The 20,584-nt window shown below is 48.4% G+C and overlaps 1 protein-coding gene across 5 annotated transcripts in view; it reads right to left on the bottom strand.

Moving 5' to 3' along the window:
- Positions 1-20,584, bottom strand: part of Irag2 (inositol 1,4,5-triphosphate receptor associated 2) — a 43,382-nt gene that overhangs the window by 13,958 nt on the left and 8,840 nt on the right. Inside the window, exons 2-9 of one of the 5 annotated variants that reach the window (XM_060384476.1) lie at positions 19,985-20,063; positions 16,492-16,628; positions 15,858-15,942; positions 6,255-6,301; positions 6,097-6,161; positions 5,671-5,769; positions 4,345-4,415; positions 534-600 (exon numbers count right to left, since the gene is read on the bottom strand). In XM_060384476.1, the coding sequence (XP_060240459.1) occupies positions 534-600; positions 4,345-4,415; positions 5,671-5,769; positions 6,097-6,161; positions 6,255-6,301; positions 15,858-15,881 (373 nt within the window). In that variant the 5' untranslated portion in view covers positions 15,882-15,942; positions 16,492-16,628; positions 19,985-20,063. Of the gene's footprint in view, positions 1-533; positions 601-4,344; positions 4,416-5,670; positions 5,770-6,096; positions 6,162-6,254; positions 6,302-15,857; positions 15,943-16,491; positions 16,629-18,407; positions 18,494-19,984; positions 20,064-20,584 lie in introns of those variants that run through there. The other 4 variants (XM_021654171.2, XM_021654153.2, XM_060384477.1 and 1 more) reach the window with 4 other exon arrangements.

The following is a 20,584-nucleotide window of genomic DNA, read 5'->3' as shown; positions in this document are numbered from 1 at the left end:
CCTCCACTTCTGGAGTGCTACAGTTAGAGGTCTTGGCCACCAGGCCTGTTCTCTGTGATCTTGGGCAATTAAACCCAAGGTCTCGTGCATGCTAAGCAAGCACCTACCAACTGAGCCACAACCCCAGCCCAGTCTAGTTAATTGTTTTAGTCACCCTTTCCATTCTGGGAAAGAGAAATTAGAAGGGTAAGTACCTCCCTGAGACCACAGAACCAGAGGCTGGCCAGCCTAGAGTCCGTGAGGCTGCTGTGTCTTCCCTGTGGAGTGGTGCTGAGGAGCTCCTGCTTTGTGAACCTTGGCATGTTGCTTTCATGTGAGGTGCTGAAACTCCAAGCAGCGATGAGTAGCTCATAACACAGGCTTCCTTCTTACTGGAAATAGCTACCGAGGGGCCAAGCAGGCAACGCGACACAAGGCTTGGTCCTATTGACTGGTCTTAACCCAGGATGTTGAATGTCTTGTGGGAGGCAGACACAGCTTTACCTACAAAGTATCACTGGAAGTAACATTCACAATGTGTGAGCTCGCCTTACCTGCCTTACCTCCTGTAGCGCTGTCCTTCCGGCCATCTCCTGTTGTTTCAGATTCTTCCCCTGTGTCCTAAAATTGGAGGAAGTTTTTTTGGCATGTGCGGGATGGCAATGCTCCAGAACCAAAGGACTCTGGGCTTGCTGTTCTCTCCTGAGCCTGGTCTGTAAAACTACTCTGCGAAACCCAGGAACTGCCACAAAGGCCAGCGCGGACAGGGCCAGATCCGCCAGAGTGACATGGATGTAAAAATGTGAAGGTGACACAAGTTGTCACAAAGGAAACTGAGTGTCATACATGAGGAGGAGAGAGACAGCAGGGTCTCCAGCACAGACTGGGTCCTCAGCCAGGGAGGAATGCAGGAGCCATCTCACGCTGCAGCATGGGCTTCTACATGGCTTTACGGAAACATACACCTGTTAAAATCCGTTCTGTTAGACTTCCACTCCACGCACATGCACATACATACACACACACACACACACACACACACACACACACACACAGAATTGCTTAGTTGTTTTGTTGTTTGAGACAAAATATACATCCATGAGCTCATACTAGCCTCAAACTTGTGATCCTCCTGCCTCAGGCAGCCAAGCACTAGGATTACTTGAATTAAATAACTGAATGGCTAGTTTCATTCAAATATATTTTAAGATATTAACAAGCTGTTCCGTTCATACGCTCATGTGTGAGCCAGGGGCAACTGTGTCAGCAGGTTGTGTTGCCGTGGTCTGGAACACTTAGTGGGAACATTGAGGCACACTGTCGTTTTTGTGATGCTCTCACACACAGAGGGATGGAGACACTCAGGGAACTAAATACATTTTTCGTTAGGAAACATGCCTGCTGTTGCGGAGTCCTTGCTGTGGTGACCCCTCCCATACGCCCTGTTCCCAGGTGGCTGTGCAGACCCTGCTGACACAACCCACTTTCCTCCCTCATGTCCACCACCTCAACCCTCCCCACTTCCAGCCGACCAACACCACTGTTCTAAGTGTTGGCTCCATTCTGCCTGGAACCCCATGGCCACAGCTGGCAGGACCGCAAAAGCATCCCTTACCAGACAATCCAGAGCTACCACACTCTCCCAGGAACCAGAGAGGGCAAGAGAAACCAAGGAACAGAGCACACACCCCACAAAGACAGGAGCACCTATCAGCACTTAGAATTACAATCATCCCAGAGGCAGATGCCTGGATGCCAGTGTAAAAACACTGCCAATAACAGCCAGGACAATTCTCCACCAGAGCCCCCACAACCCTACCACAGCAGGCCGTGAGAACTGCAACAGAGCTGAGGCTCAAGACAAAGACTTCAAAATAGCCTTTATGGATGTTAGGAATTCTTTTTAAATATTATTCATGTAGTTTATATACACAAGTGCTCTGTCTTTATGCACATCAGAAGTGGGAATCAGAACCCCCATTACAGATGGTTGTGAGCCACCATGTGGTTGCAGGGAATTGACCTCGAGAAGAACAGCCAGAGCTCTTAACCACTGAGCCATCTCTCCAGCCTCAACAAAATAACAAGAATCAATAAACACTGTTTATTGATAACTCACAACATCAATGGTCTCAGCTTTCCAATCGAAAGACACAAACTAACAGATTAAATATAAAAACAGGACCCATCTTTCCAAGATTGACTACATACTTGGACACAAAGCAAGTCTCAACTGTAATATTAAAGATAAACATCACCTCAGGGTAAAGGGATGGAAAAAGATATTCCAAGCAAATGTACCTAAGAAGCAAGCTAGTGTCACCATTTTGATATCTGGCAAAATAGACTTCAAACTAAAACTAACTCAGAAGAGAAAGGGAAGGATGCTACACACTCAAAGAAAAATCCACTAGAGGACAATGGCAGGCTTAACGTCCATGCAGCAAACACAGGGGTACCCAAGTTTGTAAAATAAATGCCGTTACAGCTCAAGTCACATGCTGACGCTCACACAGTGAAGTGGGGACTTTAGCTCTCCACGCTTGCCGACTGCCAGATCATCCAGACGTAAACCAGAGAAACGCTGGAGTGAGCAGAGACGGTAAAGCAAATGCACCTCGCACATATTACAGAACATTTCACCCAAACGAAAAGGAATAGACCTTCTTCTCAGCACCTCACAGAACTTTCTCCAAAACTGACCACATACGTGGACATAAAGCAAGTCTCAACAGATACATGAAAACTGAAATAACCCCCTGCATCCTGTCCAACCACCACACAGTAAAGCTGGATAGCAGCAGCAACAGAAACAACGGGAAGCTTGCAAACTGTGGGCGCTCAATAAATCACTACTGCATAACAAATGGGTCAAGCCAGAAATGAAGAAAAACAATTAAAGATGATGTAGAATTTAGTGAAAATGAATGCACAATATACCCAAACTTACAGGACACAATGAAGGCGCTTCTAAGATGCAAGTTCATAACACTTAGTGCCTGCATAACAATTTGGATATATCTTACACTATTACCAACAGCACACCGGAAAGCTCTAGAATAAAAGAAGCAAGCACACCTAGAAGAAGTAGGTGGCAGGAAACAATCAAACTGAGGGCTAAATCAATAAAGCAGAAACAAAGAAAGCAATACAAAGGAACAATGAATCAAAGAGTTGGTTCTTTGAGAAAAATCAACAAGATTAACAAACCCTTATCCAAATTAACTTAAAGGCAGAGAGAGAATATCCAAATTGACAAAATTAGAGATGCAAATTGGGACATAACAGCAGACGCTGAGGAAATCCAGAGAATCATGAGGGTATACTTTAAAAACCTGTACTCCACCAAACTGGAAAATTTAAAAGAAATGGATAATTTTATCAATATGTACAACTTGCCAAAGTTAAATCAAGATCACATAAGCAATTTAAACAGACCCATAACTCCTAGTAAATTAAAAGCAGTCATCAAATGTCTTCCAACAACAACAAAAACAAAATCCTAGGTTAGACAGTTTAGCACAGAATTCTATCTGCAGGCTGCTGCTTAAAGCCAACACTTCTCAAATTATTCCACAAAACAGAATCAGGAAGGAACATCTCCTGATTCATTTCCCAAGGTCACAGTCATCCTGAAACCTAAATCACATTTATACCCAAGAAAGAAAGAGAATTACAGACACACACACACACACACACACACACCGCCAACACACACAGGGAGTCACATGTAAGAAAAAGCCTCGGAGAACCACGGAGCAGGTCACCCTTCCCTCATCCCACACAAGTGCCAGCAAACTTCACATGTACAGCAAAAGGAGGAAAACAGAAGCAAGAGCCTTGCAGGGTCATGAAGTTAGATGGATGTCTCCAGGCTAGCCTTCAGCCAGTCTCTGGAGCGCAGTGGGCCTCCTTCGTGGAGGGAGTTCACCTGTCTCCTGTGTTTGTGTCAACAGTGTAAAGCCCTGCCACCTTCACGGCATCTCCTCTGTGGGCTCTCATCACAATCATTGACTATCTGTGTCTTCACCGGTCAGCATGCCACACACACACACACACACACACACACACACACGTCCCAGTCACTGTTTTCAGCTTTATGCACTAGTGCATCCATGACCTCATTTCCGGTTGGCCTCTGGTGTGTTACTGAGCCAGTCAGCACATGCCAGTCAACCAGGCTCGTTGCGTGGCCTCATCCAAGTGAACAAAACCCTGGCCACAGAATTAAGTTCTAGTAATGCATGCTTTGTTCCTAATATCTTGAAAGAATAAAACGAGACTTTCAAAGGGCACCGTGAAACTCGAAGGGACAGTTGGATCCTGACGGTGTGTCCCTCTTTAACTGTTAACACGCTTCCTCACCAGGTGTGACACGGCCTTGTCCTCACACCCGGGGCCTCGCCGTGCAGTACTCTCAGGAGCTGGGCTGGTGCCTGTCAGAAGAGGAAGAAGCAGTGAGGGTGGTGGGTGGGGAGGCCGGCTAACAGCACGGGCTGGCACGTGGCAGCAGTGAGATGCCCCAGAGCACACTTGCCAGGGCACGGCCGGGGACAGAGTAGCCCAGGCTGGCTTGAGAGCTGAGTTGTGTTTCCCAGTCTGTGTGAACGGCCTTTCAAACCGAGGGCTGGACATTTCTTTAAGGTTTTCTGGGGTGAATGCTGGCCCCTTCTAATGGCAGAAGCCACGTGGAGGAAGCAGGGGCATTAGAAGTTAGGCCTTGACACACAGTTTTGTAAATCGTGTACACAAGGCTGGTAACGACCATGACATTCCCCCGAAGCATGGACACTTCCAAACACCAGGCTATCAAGCAGAAGAGGGACACTTTGGGGACACTCTGTCGCGTCTGGTAATGTCTGTTCATTTTTGCAGACACTGCACAGAATGCTCCGAGCACTACCTGACACACTTAGTACTTGTCAAGAAACAGCAGCCTTTGTAGTGTCAAAAAAGACTGTAAGCACAAGATAGCTATCAACTTCTTTTGAAAATTATTCCCCCTTTCCCAAAGCAGTTTTCAATTTTTCCTTAACTTTTCAGCCTGGGACTGACCTGGTTCCAGAGTCAGAGGCATAGAATTTAGGCGGGGATGGGGGCGCGCCTTTAACGTGGCATTCGGAGGCGGAGGCAGGCAGAGCTCTGTGGGTTTGAGGCCTGCCTGGCCTACATAGTAAGTTCCAGGCCAGCTGCTGTGTTACACCCAGACCTGGTCTCAAAACGTGTGCACCGTAGTGACATCTCACTGCAGACACACAGAGAAGCGCTTTGTTCTTGGAGCCCTGTGGACCTGCCCCTCATCTGGCTGTCCCCGTGGACAGGGGGACCAAGGCTAACAGCGCCACCATTCTGACCGGATACTCTAATCTATAGTCTAAGAGGGGGTTCTCTCCTCCCACCTGTTGAGGAGACTGACCGAACCTGGTCAGTTTCTGTCAGATGGCAATATTTAAGGCCTGTTATAACATATTCTGATTTGTCTCCTGTCTATAAGATTGAAAGAGAAAATGGTAGCATCTTTGTATAGTACAGTTGCCTCTTACACTTTTCTCCAGGCTGTAGCTTCAGAGTTTTTTAATATTAATTATTTTCTGAAAAGGAATACCCAGCATTAGTGAGGTGCCAAGGCCATTGACTTTCCCACTCTGTAGGCTCGCTCGCTTGGAGCCCTTGGGCCCCTGGAAGGTGTACCTGGCATGGCAGAGGCTGGTCCTGCTTGCTCCTTCTTCTCACAGAGAGGCTTGCAATCAAGGTCACCAGAAGCCATGTGCGGAATGTCTGACCCAGAATCTGCCAACAGGAGGAGAGCGGCGGCGTGTGAGCTCCGCAGAAGGAGCATTTGCCTAGGCACCGCTAATTTGCACACCCCTTAGCAGGCCGCCAAACCCCAGGGCCTAATTTGGTTCTTTAGTAGTTGGTGTTTTTTTTCTTTCGATACAAGGTTTCTCTGTGTAGACTTGGCTGTCACTTTACAGACCAGGCTGACCTCAAACTCACAGTAATCCACCTGCCTCCGCCTCCCTGAGTGCTGGTGTCACAGGCGTGTGCCACCACCCCCAGCTCCAGAGCCTAATCTGTAAAGACAACTTGGATTTCCTCTCTCCCGGATCTACTTACCACTTGATGTCACAGTGCTCTCTGAGGATGAAGCGTGTTCGGCTGATGCTTCTGTGAGGTACTCCCTGACAAAAGGATAGGAGAAATGTCTTAACATGGCTGGCGAGAACTCCTGTAAAACCTAACTGGGTACACCTAAGTTCATGAGCTTGGCAAACCTGAGGTGGGGTGGGCTCTCAGAGTCCAGGCAGCCAACACCATCCTCCTGTGGAGCAAGGAGACACGGTCAGTGGTGAAGTCGCTCTAGGCAAACATTCCCAGCAGTGTTAAATGGGCCCCTACTTACACATAACTTCGTCACAGCTGCTCTCACGGACAATGTTCGGCTTTAAGGCAAACCTGACACATCCTTGAGTAAAACAAATTCCGAACTCAAAGGGCAGAGTTCACGTCCCACACTCACACCACATCTCTTTACATGGGATGTACCACGTGAGTGTAATATTCTTATTTATGCGACCGTTACTCAGCATCACACTTTTGACCCAAAATGGCTCTTAGGTGTCTTGCTAGATAAGTCACACAGTTTAGACTTAATCAAAACGGGAGGATTGCCTCCACTCAGTACCCATGACTCCGTTTGCGGGGAGCTTGCTGACCTGCCAGGACAAGTTCTCAAAACCTCGTTTGAACCTTTACATTCATAGTGAGGATTCTCACCTAGAGAGGAACTGATGTGAGGGCCTGAAAACACAAAGGCTGGCTATCGGTGGGGTGCTTCCTTAAACCTTGGGCTCTTCCTGTAAGCTTCCTCTGGTTACTTGTATTTGGGAAGGGACACTGATTTCAAAATTGCTATCATGCCAGCATGTCTGAAGCCCATGAAAACACACATAACTCCATACAGATGAGAGAGACCTGTTAAAGGGCACAGCCAGTGGCAGGCGCCTACGGAAGGGCTTCAGGAACGCACTGACCATGGTCGCAGAGAGCTGCAGTTAGGGAGGGCTGGTTTCATCTCATTCTTGGCTCTTGGCATCCTGACGAACCGAGGGCCTCGACTGTGCCAGGCCAGAGCGCCGTCACCTTGCTCCTCTCAGCCGTCCCGTCTGTTAAAAATCTACAGAGGCCAGTGGCGGCTAGAGGACTCGGCACCTGGAGGTGGCCTAAGGCCAAGTCTCAAGACCCGAGTTCGGTTCCTGGAAACCAGCAGCATGGTGCAAAGAGAGGTCTGACTCCTGCGACCAGTCTCCGCTCCGCAGGCACACTGCATCCAGCATGTATGGATCATCTCGTTTCCCCGAAGGTGTTATCCTGAGGGTTCTTTTGGGTGGGAGGGAGCTCAGGGTGCAAGAAATTAGGCCCAGGGCGAAGCGTCTACCCAGGGCCTCAGAGGAAGACAGCCAGTCTTCTGAGCCAGGCCGAACACAGTGTCCTCGCCTTTGCAGACCACCGGTGAGCATGTGCGAACTCGGGCATTGGGAAGAGAGCCCTCTCCACTGTTCCGACTTACAAGGACGTAAATACAAGCACATGTAGAGAGAGGGCTCAGCCGAGTTTGGTTCCCAGCACCCACATGGTGGCTCAGAAGAACCTGGAAGTCCCTCTCTGGGGGATCTGACACCCCTTTCCAGCCTCTGCAGGCACCTGAATGTAGAGACATTCACACAGGCACGTGTGAATATCTTTAAAATGTAAACATTAATTTTAATGTGTTCGCCTCAAATAAGAAAAAAAAACTTGAAAAATAAGAATCTGTATTCAGCTTCCGTTCCATTCCATCATGGCTTTTATTTATTTTTGTTTTTGCATCTTAAAATGTTGGGTTGGCAGCTGTGTCTACATATGTGAGATGCTCTGTTCCATGCAGAGCATGCAGGCAACTGGGCTGTAGTCTAATGCCGAGGAGTTGTTCCGTATCACCTACAGGAAGTTAGATGGCGCTGGCCCTGTCTCTGTATCATGTAAATACACGCTGATTACAGTTTTGCCTTTATTCAGTATGTATAAGAAACGACGCTATTAAAGACTGGAGAAGCTTAAGTACTATTCCATTTCTTTGGATACCAGAGTTCATAAAAATCAAGAATTTATTTCTCTAAAAACATTTAAAGTTCCTTAGCACATAAGCCATGTCAGCACTCATCAGTAATAACCACAGCCTCATCAGCCGGTGCCTTGACCTGTGCTTTAACATAGAAGTGTGTTCACACGCCCTTAAATAGGCTTCCAAAGTGGGAGAAAAAAGAACACACTTAATTTTTTTTTTTTTTGCAAACTTTCTATTGAAAAGTCTAATTTTCCTGTTTAAAGCCAAAAACACAACCACAGCAAACAGATGATTTGCTGCATGGTGTCCCAGACAGTCTCATCTGCAGGAGCCCTGCCTTCTATGACCTGCATCCTTGGACGGGACAGTTGGAGGGCCTCGTTTGCATGGCAGAAAGCTCCCATCTTATGATCCGGACCGTGTCCACAACCATTGACAGATGTCAAATACTTGTTTATTACAGAATCGTCCTGCGTGCTCTGGGAGAAACCGCACAAACAGAACGGCCATCTGTTTCCCAGAATTCCTTAAGCACGTCCGGAGAAGTGGCAGGACTTAACTCTCACGTCCTTGATCTTTACAAAACCCGACCACCAGGTAACCACAGGGGAACCCAAGCCTCAGCTGTCATAACTGTGGCCCAGTCTTCATCCATCACACGAGAATAACCAGGTAAAGGGACTGCATTTTTGTTCTTCAAATGCCATTTCAAATTTGGGGGTTGTAGTAGCATAGGGCAGTTGGGGAGAAGCCTTTGAGCAGTCTGTGTGAGGGGAGTGGGATAGGAGTAATTTCAGCTGTTATCCCATGCTCACACAGACCTAAAAACAACTTCCTGACCCAGAGGGATTGTGAGAGAGAATCTACTAAACATATTTTAAAAGCAAAGCAAACAAACCAACAAACCAAAACCCAAAAGCCCAACCCAAACCAACAACAGCAAAAACAAGAACTAGAATAAATTCAGTTGGGAGACTGACTTACCTGAGGCAGACCGGCTCACTCCACAAAGGGAACACCCAGAAGAAGGGACGCTCACCCCTCTCAGGCCCATTCAAATAGACCTCATCCCGTTTACATGGAAACCCAGGCCCCAGCCCTTGCTCTGAGGAGTGCACCCAGGGCGTGGCTCTCAAGGTATGAACACACTGAGACATTCTAAGGGCTGGGTCAGCAAACACACACACACACACAATCTCAGTGTGTACATAGAAAAATAGGAAGAACAGTAGGGAAAGACTTGGGGTTTTAGGGATTCATTAGCCCACATATTCTTGTAGGACTGTCTATTCTTGCTAAAATGCTGCTTTAACATCAGTCTCTGTAAAAGGAAATGCACCTTCTGATAAACAGGTGCTGCCTATATGATTTTACTACTGGGCAGAGCTGAGACAGCTCGTGGTATGCAAATCAGTAAGATGGAAAAATGTAGCCAGCGTTTATACAGACCGAAGACTAGACTCTGTGCCCATGTAAAGGCTCCAAAGAGAGGAAGACTCCCGAACTGGGACAAAAGCAGAATCTTATTTCCTTATTTTTTTTCCCTAACTAAAAAGTACACCACACCCTCAAACCTGTGGGTGCTCCCGGCCCTGAAAGGTTCATTTGGCACCAGTTATCAGTCGCATCTGCATGAATCAATCTTGGAGCTGTCGGTGTCATTTATTCTCCAAGGTTATTAATGCTGCGCCCACACACAGCCTGAGAAAACAGGACAGACAATGGCCAGAAAATCCCGCAAGACAGTAGAAATGGACCCAGCCTTTTCCTCAGTGACTGTCCTCTCCAGTGACAGTGTCTCATATGGAAACGAGTCATGGCATGAAGGACAGAGGAAAAGCAGTTGAGGTCTTTTAAAGTGAAGATGCAGATTTTCATCCCTGAGCCCTTTGCTCTTTGGGGCACAGCCTTTGAGCTTAGCACCTTTGGTCATTCTGACTCTGGGTCAAAGGCACAGATCCTGTTTTGGGGCATTTGATGTAGCCAGGTTGGGGTTGGAGAGGTGGCTCCGCAGTCAAGAGCACCTGCTGGCTTTTGTGGAGTACCTGAGCTCAGTTCCCAGCATCTATGTTGGGTACCACACAGCTGCTTGGAGCTCGGATCCAGGGGATTTGACACACACTTATGGCCTCTGTTAGTACCCACATATGTGGTGTGTTTATACACACACACACACTCTTGTGGCTGGAGAGACAGCTCAGTGGCCGACAGCTCTGGATGCTCTTGCAGAGGACCTAGGTTCAATTCCCAGGACCCCCATGGTGGTTCACAGCTGTCTGTAATTCCAGTCCCAGGGGATCCAATGCTCTCTTTGGACACTGACCTATGTGGTACACATATATACATGCAGGTAAAACACCCACACACATAAAATTAAAGAACAACAACAACCTTAAAGTCTTTAATATGAACCAGCAACTTCACACGTTCTGCCAAGTGTCCTTGTAGAGACTAGAGGAGGAAGCAAAAATCTTGTTCTGAGGCAGGGTCTTACTCCACAGCCCAGCCTGGCCTCAGACTCAAGCCTCCCTTCCTGCCTCAGATTCCCGAGTGCTGCATCATGGATCTCCCGAATTCTTGGACATTCGGGGCAGGAACAAGTATCTAGGGTGGATCCAGGTTTGCGAGGCACTCAGTGAGGCTGCCTGTTCTTGGACCAGCAGCGAAGGCAATGCTCGAGGAGAGGCAAGCAGGCTGAGGGGGCCATTGTCCCAGAGAAATCCCTGTGAGCTGGGGGGACCCTGTGGAGAGAGCAGCTGGATTTGTGCTCCTGACCACTGTCCCCAGCACTGCTGTGGAAAGTGGAGGGTCATTTTCACACACTGCGTCACCAGGGCATTCTCTGAGGGCAGCAGAGCAGGAGGTGAGGCTGTCTATTACTGATGAGGAGAGGGGCTGTCGGAGGCTGAGATGAACACGGGCGTGTGGCCATGGAGGAAGGATTTCAAAGTGTGGATGGTAGGACAGCAGCCTCCTTACACAAGCTCAGAAGCTTTACCTGCACCTGGAGCCCACAGGTGATGCCTCAAACATCTGTGAGTTCAGTGACCTCCCCCCCACCCCCCCGCCCCAGATGCTGAGGAAAGGCGCCAGGAGAAGAAAGGCCTCCCTGCTCATCAGCAAGTGGAAGAGTGGATCTCAGAGAACCATGGTTTGCCCCCTCCACATGGATCTACTTGGCTTGTTTCCAGGAGCCGGTAGGCGGGAACATGCTGTAGAAACACATATGTGTACGTATGTAACATACATAAAGGAGTGTGTTTGTATGTATGTTCATAGACGCTCAAAAGGACTTGCAAAGTGACGTTCCTCTTTCATAGGGGACACGAATTCAGACAGGTGCAGCCACTCATACGCATTCCCACAGCTAATACATGGTCAGTCTTCATTTAGGCCTGCTCGGTTCCAAACTTTAGCCCGTCTGGCTAAAACTTAATCAACAGCTTTTAAACAAATGCAAGAGTAGATGGTGGGGCTAGCTCTTCCGGTCAGTCTCCTTTTGTCTGATTTCTTACACCCTGAATCTCACCCCACATTGCTGTGAAATCCCAGGAAGCCCATTTCATCCAAACCCCTGCACTTCTCTCCTGGGTCCCCGAGTGAGTGCTGTTCTCCTTCAGGACATCCCACACAGGACATGACACCCTCTGAGGCTGCCTCCTTGCTTGCCTCCTTTACCCACTCAGAGACCCTCTCACAAACGCTGCTGTCCTGTTTCATCTTGTTTATGATCTGGGATAGTGGAAGAATGGAGGAGCTTCCTCTGCAGATGTGGGGAGACTAGGAAATGGATCCTGGGACTTTAGGAACACCGTTGAGAGAGAGACCAGAAGCAGGGACCTAACCCAGCCCTCCCCGCAAAGTGGACACTACCGGTGACAGCAAGACGGCAAGTCTGCTCAGGTTGTCGGGGACACACTGATAAGTGAGCAAAGAAGGGGCCTTTCTGTAGGGCTAATATCCCCCAAACCCCAGGGGAGCTGAGAACCTCCATCAAGAAGGCTGACATGCTGATGGCATTCTCTGCAGGGAGCTAGGACCTGGGCAGCCCCTGGTAAGGATGTCAACATACCAACTTCCTGTTGCTATCTCCATGGAGACTATAGAGCCCAGGTCTGCAGATGGAACTTTCTAACTCAAAGGTCTCCTCTTCCACCCTGTAGAAACCCCGAGCCCTGCGCCTGCGTGCTCAGTCCTGAATCCATGGAAAGACCACCGCCTTTCATGTTTTGATTAAACTGCTTCTGTGTCCCCATCCAATGCTCTCCCTCCAGCTAACTGCCTGGTACAGGATCCCAAATAAGAAACTGGGGTCAGCAAGGTGGCTCAGCAGGTAAAGGCCCCTGGACCACACGGTGGATGGAGAGAGCTGATTCTTGCAAGTTGTGCTGGCGCCTACATGCATGCGACGATTATGAGTGCCCACAGCTACCTCTACAAGCAGACAGAAAAACAAACACAACGGATGACCACAGCATGACCACAGTATAGCTGACAAGAAAGGGACCATCCATTTGGGCCTAGCATCTGGCGAGATGTTCATAGTCCCAGTCTGAGGCAGGGGGATGAAAGTCTTTGGATAGTCTGGGCTGCACAGTGAGTTCCAGGCAACATGAACTATGGGAGTTTTTAAAAAATAATCCAGATCCAGTTAGGACTAGCAAGGCAGCCCTGTGGGTAAGATGCTCACTGCCTAGCCTTGGGTCCTGAGTTTGATCTCCAGGGCCTACATGGCAGAGGACAGAGGTGACTCTGCAAACCATCCTCCGACCTGCACTCATGAACAGCGATGCACACACCTCCCCGTGGGGGAAACTGTTTCAAAATCTAATCAACTTCAATTTTAAAAAGAGTTACTGGGGACTCAGAAGGGACCAGAAAAAGTCCAGAAAGGAAGGCACTGTGGCCGCAAACTGGCTTTTCTGGCTCGTACCCTAGGTGACCCAGGAAATCTGACCTCAAGCCCCGTCTTTAGCAATCTCCACCTCAAGAAGTGGAGACTTGGGAGCAGCAACGTTTCGTGTCACCACAGAAAGGCCTTGTGAAGCAGTGGGTTTTTGAAACTGGCCTTGACAACCAAACAGAATTTTGACAAATGGAGAAACAGCAGTGTTTGGGGGAACGCCCAGAAAGGTCTGTGTGATTTATGGTGATGGTACGCCCGGCCTGGTTTGGGCTGAGTTACAGAGCTAACCACAAGGCAGTGCTGGGAAAATGCAGGTGTGTCGGGTGATGGAAGAGCCAGAGTATGGGGTGAGCAGTTCATCGTGAGGCTGCGGAAATGGACAGGGACCACGGCGTGAAGCTAGGGAAAGGCCAGCACACTTGCATCCTGGGATGGATGTGGATTATGGGCTCTGCTTGTGTTTTTTTTGCACTTAGTCTAATCCCTGTACTCACTGTACACGAGAACACTAAGAACGAGAGCTTACCACTAAATGCTCAGAGGTGGGGTGGCAGGTGAAGGGAGGCTTTGGGGCATGTGTTCAGAGGACCAGAGGACAGGACAAGGTGGGGGAGAGGGAGGGAATGGCACTCCTAGGCTGCAGAGCATGCTTGGAGAACAGAAACCTGAGGGTACACTATGGAGAACTGGAACAGCTGACTGCTAAGACGCCTCCTGGGAACGTAAGAAGGCCGTATGAGCTTCCACAGGGGACAGACATTCCTTCAGCAGCATGCTAGAGACGTGTCCTCTGTGATTCCGGGGCCCTCTAGTTCTGAAAGGATGTCAAGACCACAGACAAAACAGCTCCACCACAGATCCCACGGAATGCACCAGCACAAAGCATCTCTCAGGCATCAGCACAACCACAAGTGACCATGAAGAGGGAAGCCCCTACATGCGGCCTGCTGGGACGGGATGCGGGAACCCGGGTCCCCTGAAGCTGCTTCCTAGCTGAGTCACCTCCAGGGGCCTGCTGTCTATGCAGAGCCCACCCCTGCCCTGGCAGGTGAGAGGGTTAACTGGCATGTGGAAATGCTTCCTGCACCCTGCCTGATGCTCAGCTCAGGCTTCTGCTTCCCTCTTTGTTGTGAAATTAGTGCCCGATAAAAGCGAAATGACTAACAACCAAACATCCTCTCAGTGGCAAAGGTCAACTTCCTGTTAAAACGTTAGAAGACTGGGAAGTAATAGCAAAGGGCGCTGCCTTTTTCTTTCTTGCCCTGAGCTTCTCGGTGAGACAGGTACCAATGAACAGAAGTCACGCATAAATTATTACATAGGAAAAGTGTACGTAACTGTATGCCAGAAATCATATTATAGAGTTATAAAACCAGATGCACGCACTTAACAAGAAGAATGAAAACAACTCATGAAATTAAGTGGGGAAACATCATCTAATTTTAAAGTGGGCCACTGAGCTCAGGAGACATAGTCTCGCTGAAGATAGAAGATGGCCAGTAACACATGCGAAGATGACAGCCATCTTTATTCATTAGAGAAACGCAAATCCAAACCCATGGGGTCCGCGCTCTCCGTGCTGGCTGTGGTGAGATGCTGTTGGTGATGATCTAGAGAAATTAGAATCCTGGATGCTGGTGGTGGCCAAGTAAAACAGACCAGGCCACAGGATCTGCTCTGCAGCTTGTCAAGACAGTGGACATGAAGAGGCAGTAGTTCTCCCCATGGGGCTGCACACAAAAGCACTTTGAAACTACGCAGCAGTAGTCAGCGGCGCTGTGCCCCGCAGCCGGTGAAGAAGGGAGTCCACCCACACAGCTCAGGTGAGGACCTCAGAAGGACTAACTGCGTGAACCTCATGCTAATTAGAAGCAGCCAGGCTCAGGGGGCCAGATTCCTCTTATAAGAGACCTCCACGAGGGGCAAGTCTTTAGGGAAAGCTGATTGCTGGTGCTCCAGGGACAGATGTAAGGACAGAGGACTTAATGGGGGCAGGGGATGGAAGTCAAGGATGGGAGTAGTGGTGACGGATGTGATCAAAGCACGCTCATGTTATGACAGTTCTCAATTCTGTGACTACATTAAAAAAGTTAACTGATTGTTTGGTGGGAGGGTTTTGCTCTAAGAGAGGTAAGAAGACAGATGGGCAGATCCTGAACACCAAGAAGACACAAGTACTTCTAGTTGGCCTGGGGTGGTTACCTAAGGACCGTTCTGCAGCTGGTCAGCATTGTCATAGTCAGCAGGGGAGCACCATTACTGCCTGCCTTTGGCAATGTGTGCTCTCTGAAAAGGAACCAATGCCCTGACCTCAGCTCCTGGAAAGTCTTTGCCCTCTGAGATTTATGAAAGCCATTAGCAAATTTAAATAACAAAACCAAGATATACCACGAAGTTCAGCAACCTCCACCCAACTCTGCCTTCAGTCATTCCACCCCAAGCTTGTTTTTATTTTTACTTTAGATTTGTTTATGTGTATGCGGATTTTGCCTGCACGGATGTATGTATGTAACACAGGATGCTATGCCCGCAGAGGCCAGAAGAGGGTGCCATATTCTCTGGAACTAGACTTAGGGATGGTTGTAGGTTCTCATACGGTGCTGGGAATTGGACCCAGGTCCCCTGTGAGAGAATTCCAGTGCTCTTGACCCTCCCCCCATAATCCAGATTTATCCTATGTAAGGAACAGAAAGGCCCTGAATTCTTGAATTTTAACTTCCTGGCTTCAAAGTTGGATATATCTTACTATATTTCTAGGATGTCCCATACTATTTCTTACAAGAACGGTGAGGAAGGAGGAACAGCCCCCAAAGAGGCCAGAGCATGGTAGTGCTGAAAACGAATCAGATCTCTGTCCATACTCACTTCGACTCTAAGGTCCTCGGCCATTCTGGTGGGATCTAGCCGGAGCCTCCCGTGTGGAGCTGGCAGGCCTGGGGGAGGTGGCTTTCTGCAGGTGAGAAACTTCAGATGAGTAGAGACCAAACCTAGTTCCCACTGCCCCTCCCCCAGCCCAGGCAATTTTCAATCAGGCAGGAAGAGAGAGCCATCTCCTTCAAAGAGAAGTCACTAAGGGCAGAAAAGCAACCAAAGATGAAAATCCAACATTTGCAATGCAAAGCCTGGCTTCCTCTGCTCTTGCACAGAAAGGACTCTCCCTGGGGGAGTTAATCTTGCCATGGAGCATTTCCTGAAAATCAGTCTCTTGACTTTACAAGGCAGGTGAGGACAGAGGTGCAGGGAACAGATGGGAACAGACCGAGTCTGAACTGTCTATATGACTCATCGCAGTTAACTCAGCAGGGAAAACGGAATGAGTTGCTCAGAGCTGTCTCTGAAATTCCAGAGCAACGTCCTTTGGATTCTAAGCTGCGAATCCTCAGAGAGCTGGAGAGACCCCATCCTAACACAGCAAAGAAGTAACAATGTCAGATAAAACATAAGCCACTAAGCAGACACACACGCACCCCTGGAGAAGGTGGGCTCTGGTCTCACTTACTGGGGTCCTCTTGTCACATCCAAAGCCCCATCCTGTGTCTCCTGCTCCGGGGACCTTTCACACGGAGCATGGGCTGAGCTGCTGACCCGGGAGCTCTAGCCTTGGGATTGCTGTAAGGTCCTCAAGATGTGAGGCATCTGGAGCAGGAAGGAATGAGGGCAGAGGTGAACCTTAGTCCAATTGTTTTAAAGATTTAACTTTTCTCACCCAAGAAATTGGTTGCACCATGTCTGAAGAAGTAAAAATCAATCCAATTCTCCTAATATTTTATTCTAAAATGCCTAGATCCCCAGCCACAGGGAGGTAGAAGTATCCAATGTTTATTAAAAACAAACACACAACAAAACAAAAGCTGAGGTGTGGGTAAAGGAGGACAGGAAACCCTTGTCCACTGAGTTAGTAGCTGGTCCACAATCCACAGGAGACAACATTCGGACAGCGGCCTGTTCTTATAAGTAAAGTTTTATTAGCAGGTAGCCATGGCCATTCATTCAGGGGCAGTTCGTGGCTACTTGTATGTCTCACAGTGGTGCTGAAGAGTTGCCATGGAGATTGTGTGCCTAGAAAAGCCTAAAATACTTACTACCTGGACTTCCAGAACAATTTTGCAGACTCCTTAGGAGGAAAACTGTGGGAAGGAGGGTTTCTGTGATCAGAAACCATCAGAGGTGTTGCTAGGAAGTATGCCTGGGGATTGTGGGTTGCTGTGTCTCAGGGCACAGGAAGATGCAAAGTTTAATGTTTAAAAAAATTCAGATTCAAATGCTGGCTTTGCCTCAGGCAGGTTGTGTGACTGTAGGTGAATAACTTCTCTACTCAGAGCCCGAATTTACTTTTATGTGAAGGGACACACTGGGGAAAGTTGTGTTTGATGTTCCTGTTTCTCCATCCTTAAAATGAGAGCTACAGGCCGGAAGCGCTCTGCTTACGAGCACTTGCTGCTGTTCAGAGCCCCTGGTTGGGTTCCCAGCACCCAGTGGCTCACAGTCTTCTGTAAGTCCACCTCTGGGCTCTGTGGGCACCAGGCACACATACTGTGCATTTGCATACTTTCGGACAAAAGAGTCATACACACAAAATAAAGTAAGATAAAATAACCTAAAGATATTTTTAATGTAAAATAAAAAGGGCCAGGAGCCAGGGGAGCAGGTAGAGCATCACGGGACAGTCTGACTCCAGTCCACGAAAGTAAGTGCAGTGGAAGGGAAACGGCTCTAGCATCCTCCTCATCAGACTGTGGAGACGACTAATGAAGGTGAGAGACAGCTCAGAGCTAGGGAGGGGCGCAGCCTTCACTCCACTGTGGAGTGGGGTTTAGCTGAGTTTTCGTGAATAAAACAGGCTGGTCAAGAGCACTTACCTCGTCCAGCATTCTGTCAGCCGCCGCTGACCCTCTAGTTCAAATGATCCAAAAACCACCTTCTTTAGAACCCTTCCCAGCACTTCTGTCAGCTCTGAACCACGCTGGGGCTGCCCACAGGGCAGCCTTGGTGCTGTCTGCCCCCGGCCATCTGCAGCATGCGGTTCTCTTTTTCTTTGGCTGTTCAGAACAGCCGCCAGGTCCCACTTTCCCTTCATTTTCTACTAAGTCCCCTAAGTCCGCCAGGGTCACCGCTCACTTTCCACCCATCTGCATCCTTTTACCACAGTCCCAAAGCCACCTCCCTACTTCATTTCTTCCGTCTTCTGCGGACTATTTTTTGAACTCAGGCCTTGCTGTTTTAGGATTTGGTTTTAATTATGTGTAATGGTACTTGGGATAGAGTGGATGCTGCCATCTATATTAACTGAATCCCTAGACAAATTTCCAGTACATCTCCCTGGTCTGATTTCATTGTTATTGATTATTGTCTCTTTCCAGAAACCCCTCCCCACCCACACGTGGGCCAAGTGGGGAGGGACGTGTCCACACTCACCCAGCGGAGACCACACTGGCACTAGTGTTTCCAGGTCAAGGCTACCTGAGTTCTGCCTCTGCTGAGTTTTGTGGCAGGGCTGCTTCTGAACAGAAAGCTGGCATTAGTAGCTGTCTAAAGGAAAATTCGCCCTACAGTTCTCAAGATAATTCCTTCAGCTTAAGAAAAGCCTCCACCAGGCAGGGGCAGGTAAAACAAACACAAAGTTAGACAGGCAGAGAGGTGGGGGAGGGCATGAGGAGCGTGGAGGGGTAGGAATAGGCCCAAATGCAGTGTAGGAAATTCTCAGTTAGTAGAAACGTTCTTAAAAAAGTGGACGGGTGTCAGAGAGCAGTCAGGAACACTGGATGTTCTATCAGAGGACCCAGTTTTGGGGTTCCAGCACTGACTGGCTCATAACCATCTGTAAGTCCAGCGGCCTGGGATCCAACGTCCTCTTCTGGCCTCTGTGGGCACACGCAGGCCAAACACCCACAAACACAAAATAAAAATAGAATTTCAAAGAAGGTACACAGGATGCGATGATGGGTTCCAAGGGACAATGTTACAGAGCAAAGCGTTCAGGCTTCTACCCAAGGCCGTAGCTCAGGAGCAAATCCGAATTCTGATTCGAGCCCAGTCACCCCCGGGAGGCAGAGGCAGGAGCATCTCAACCTCAAGATTTGCCTGGGCCTCAAAGTGGGTGCAGGGCTAGCCTGGGCAACTTAGTATGACCCTGTCTCCAAACAGAAAGTAAAACAACTGGAGATTGAGGTTGAGGTTCAGTCCCAAGCACCCACAAGCAAAACCTGGGAGAGCACCTCTGGGCAGCAGTTAGCAGGACGCTCACACACCACCAAATCTGCACAGTTCACACCTAGACAGAAACAAGGCTCTGGGGAGGGGGCAGGAGTGAGGGGCAGGCCCCGTCACATAATTCTTCATGTTACTGCTGTCAAAAGGCGGTAAATGTCCTACCTCTTAGAACAGATGGTATAATTAAGAAGAAAAATGAAACAGAGGGAACCATTTCCTGTCTGGTTATCTTTTTGTAGAAAAGGAGTATGTTTAGATTGCTCAGCCTTTTCATACATAGTGAATGATTTTTTTTTTTTTAAATCATCACCATTACTATTTTATATACCGGTGTTTTGCCTGCATTTATGTCTATGCACCATGAGAGTGTAATGCCAGAGGAGGCCAGAAGAGGGTGCTGGATCCCACAGAAATGGGGTTATAGATGATTGTGACCTGCCATGCAGGTGGTGGGACTCAAACCCTGGTCTTCTGGAAGAACAGCCAGTGCTCTTAACCCCTGAGTCATCTCTCCAGTCCCTATTTTTCTTTCTTTCTTTTTTGTGTGGGTTAGGGGTGTTTTTGTTTTGAGACAGAGTCTCAATGTGTAGGCCTGCCTGGCCTAGAATGCCCTATATAAACCATGCTGTCTTCAATCTCACGGAGATCAGCCACTTCTGCCTCTGAAAGGCTGGGATTAAAGAGGTACAGCCACATGCCTGGTTTGAATTATATTTTTGTTTCGATATAATAGTCAAACCACAGTTGTTACCTAAGAAATAAAATAAAACCCTCAATCTTACCAATTTTCTCTAGAAGTCCAGGTCTCTCTGTGCAGGACAGGTGATCATAGTGAGGAGACTCCTGGTCAGAAAAGGCCTGCTGTGAGACAGACGATAATGTAATCACAAGCCTGAGACACACCAGGCCTTAGAGCGGGTCCACAGCCTGAGCAGGCTGACGGTGGCCAGCTTTAACTGTTCTTCAAGGGGACACATTTGTAACTGTAAACCTCTCGTTGTATTAACCACATTATTTAATCTATGAGTAAGATCTGAACTTTGAACAGGGAACTGCTGTCTTGACGTGAAACCCTTAGGCAGGGAACAAAGAAGCTTATAGAGACACAACTCACAGCAGCCATAATAGCATCTATTATATTTTAGGGAGCTGGTGAGATGGGTCGGTGGTAAAGGCACCTGCTGCCGAGGCTGATGGGCTGGACTCCTGAAATCCACGTGGAGGAAGGAGAGAACCGACTCCTCCAAGTGGCCCCTCCATGTACATGTGTATATACATACACATCATATACATACATGTAAGTTTCAAAAAGTTAAAAAATACAGAGTCAGTGAACTAACAGCCAGGGAGCCTGACCTAGGCCTTCTGCACCTATGTTACAG

This window comes from Meriones unguiculatus, chromosome 5 (assembly GCF_030254825.1).
Source record: "Meriones unguiculatus strain TT.TT164.6M chromosome 5, Bangor_MerUng_6.1, whole genome shotgun sequence".
NCBI classification, from domain to species: domain Eukaryota; kingdom Metazoa; phylum Chordata; class Mammalia; order Rodentia; family Muridae; genus Meriones; species Meriones unguiculatus.
The sequence above is the reverse complement of the archived record's forward strand: the minus strand, read 5'-3'. Positions and strand labels throughout refer to the sequence as shown.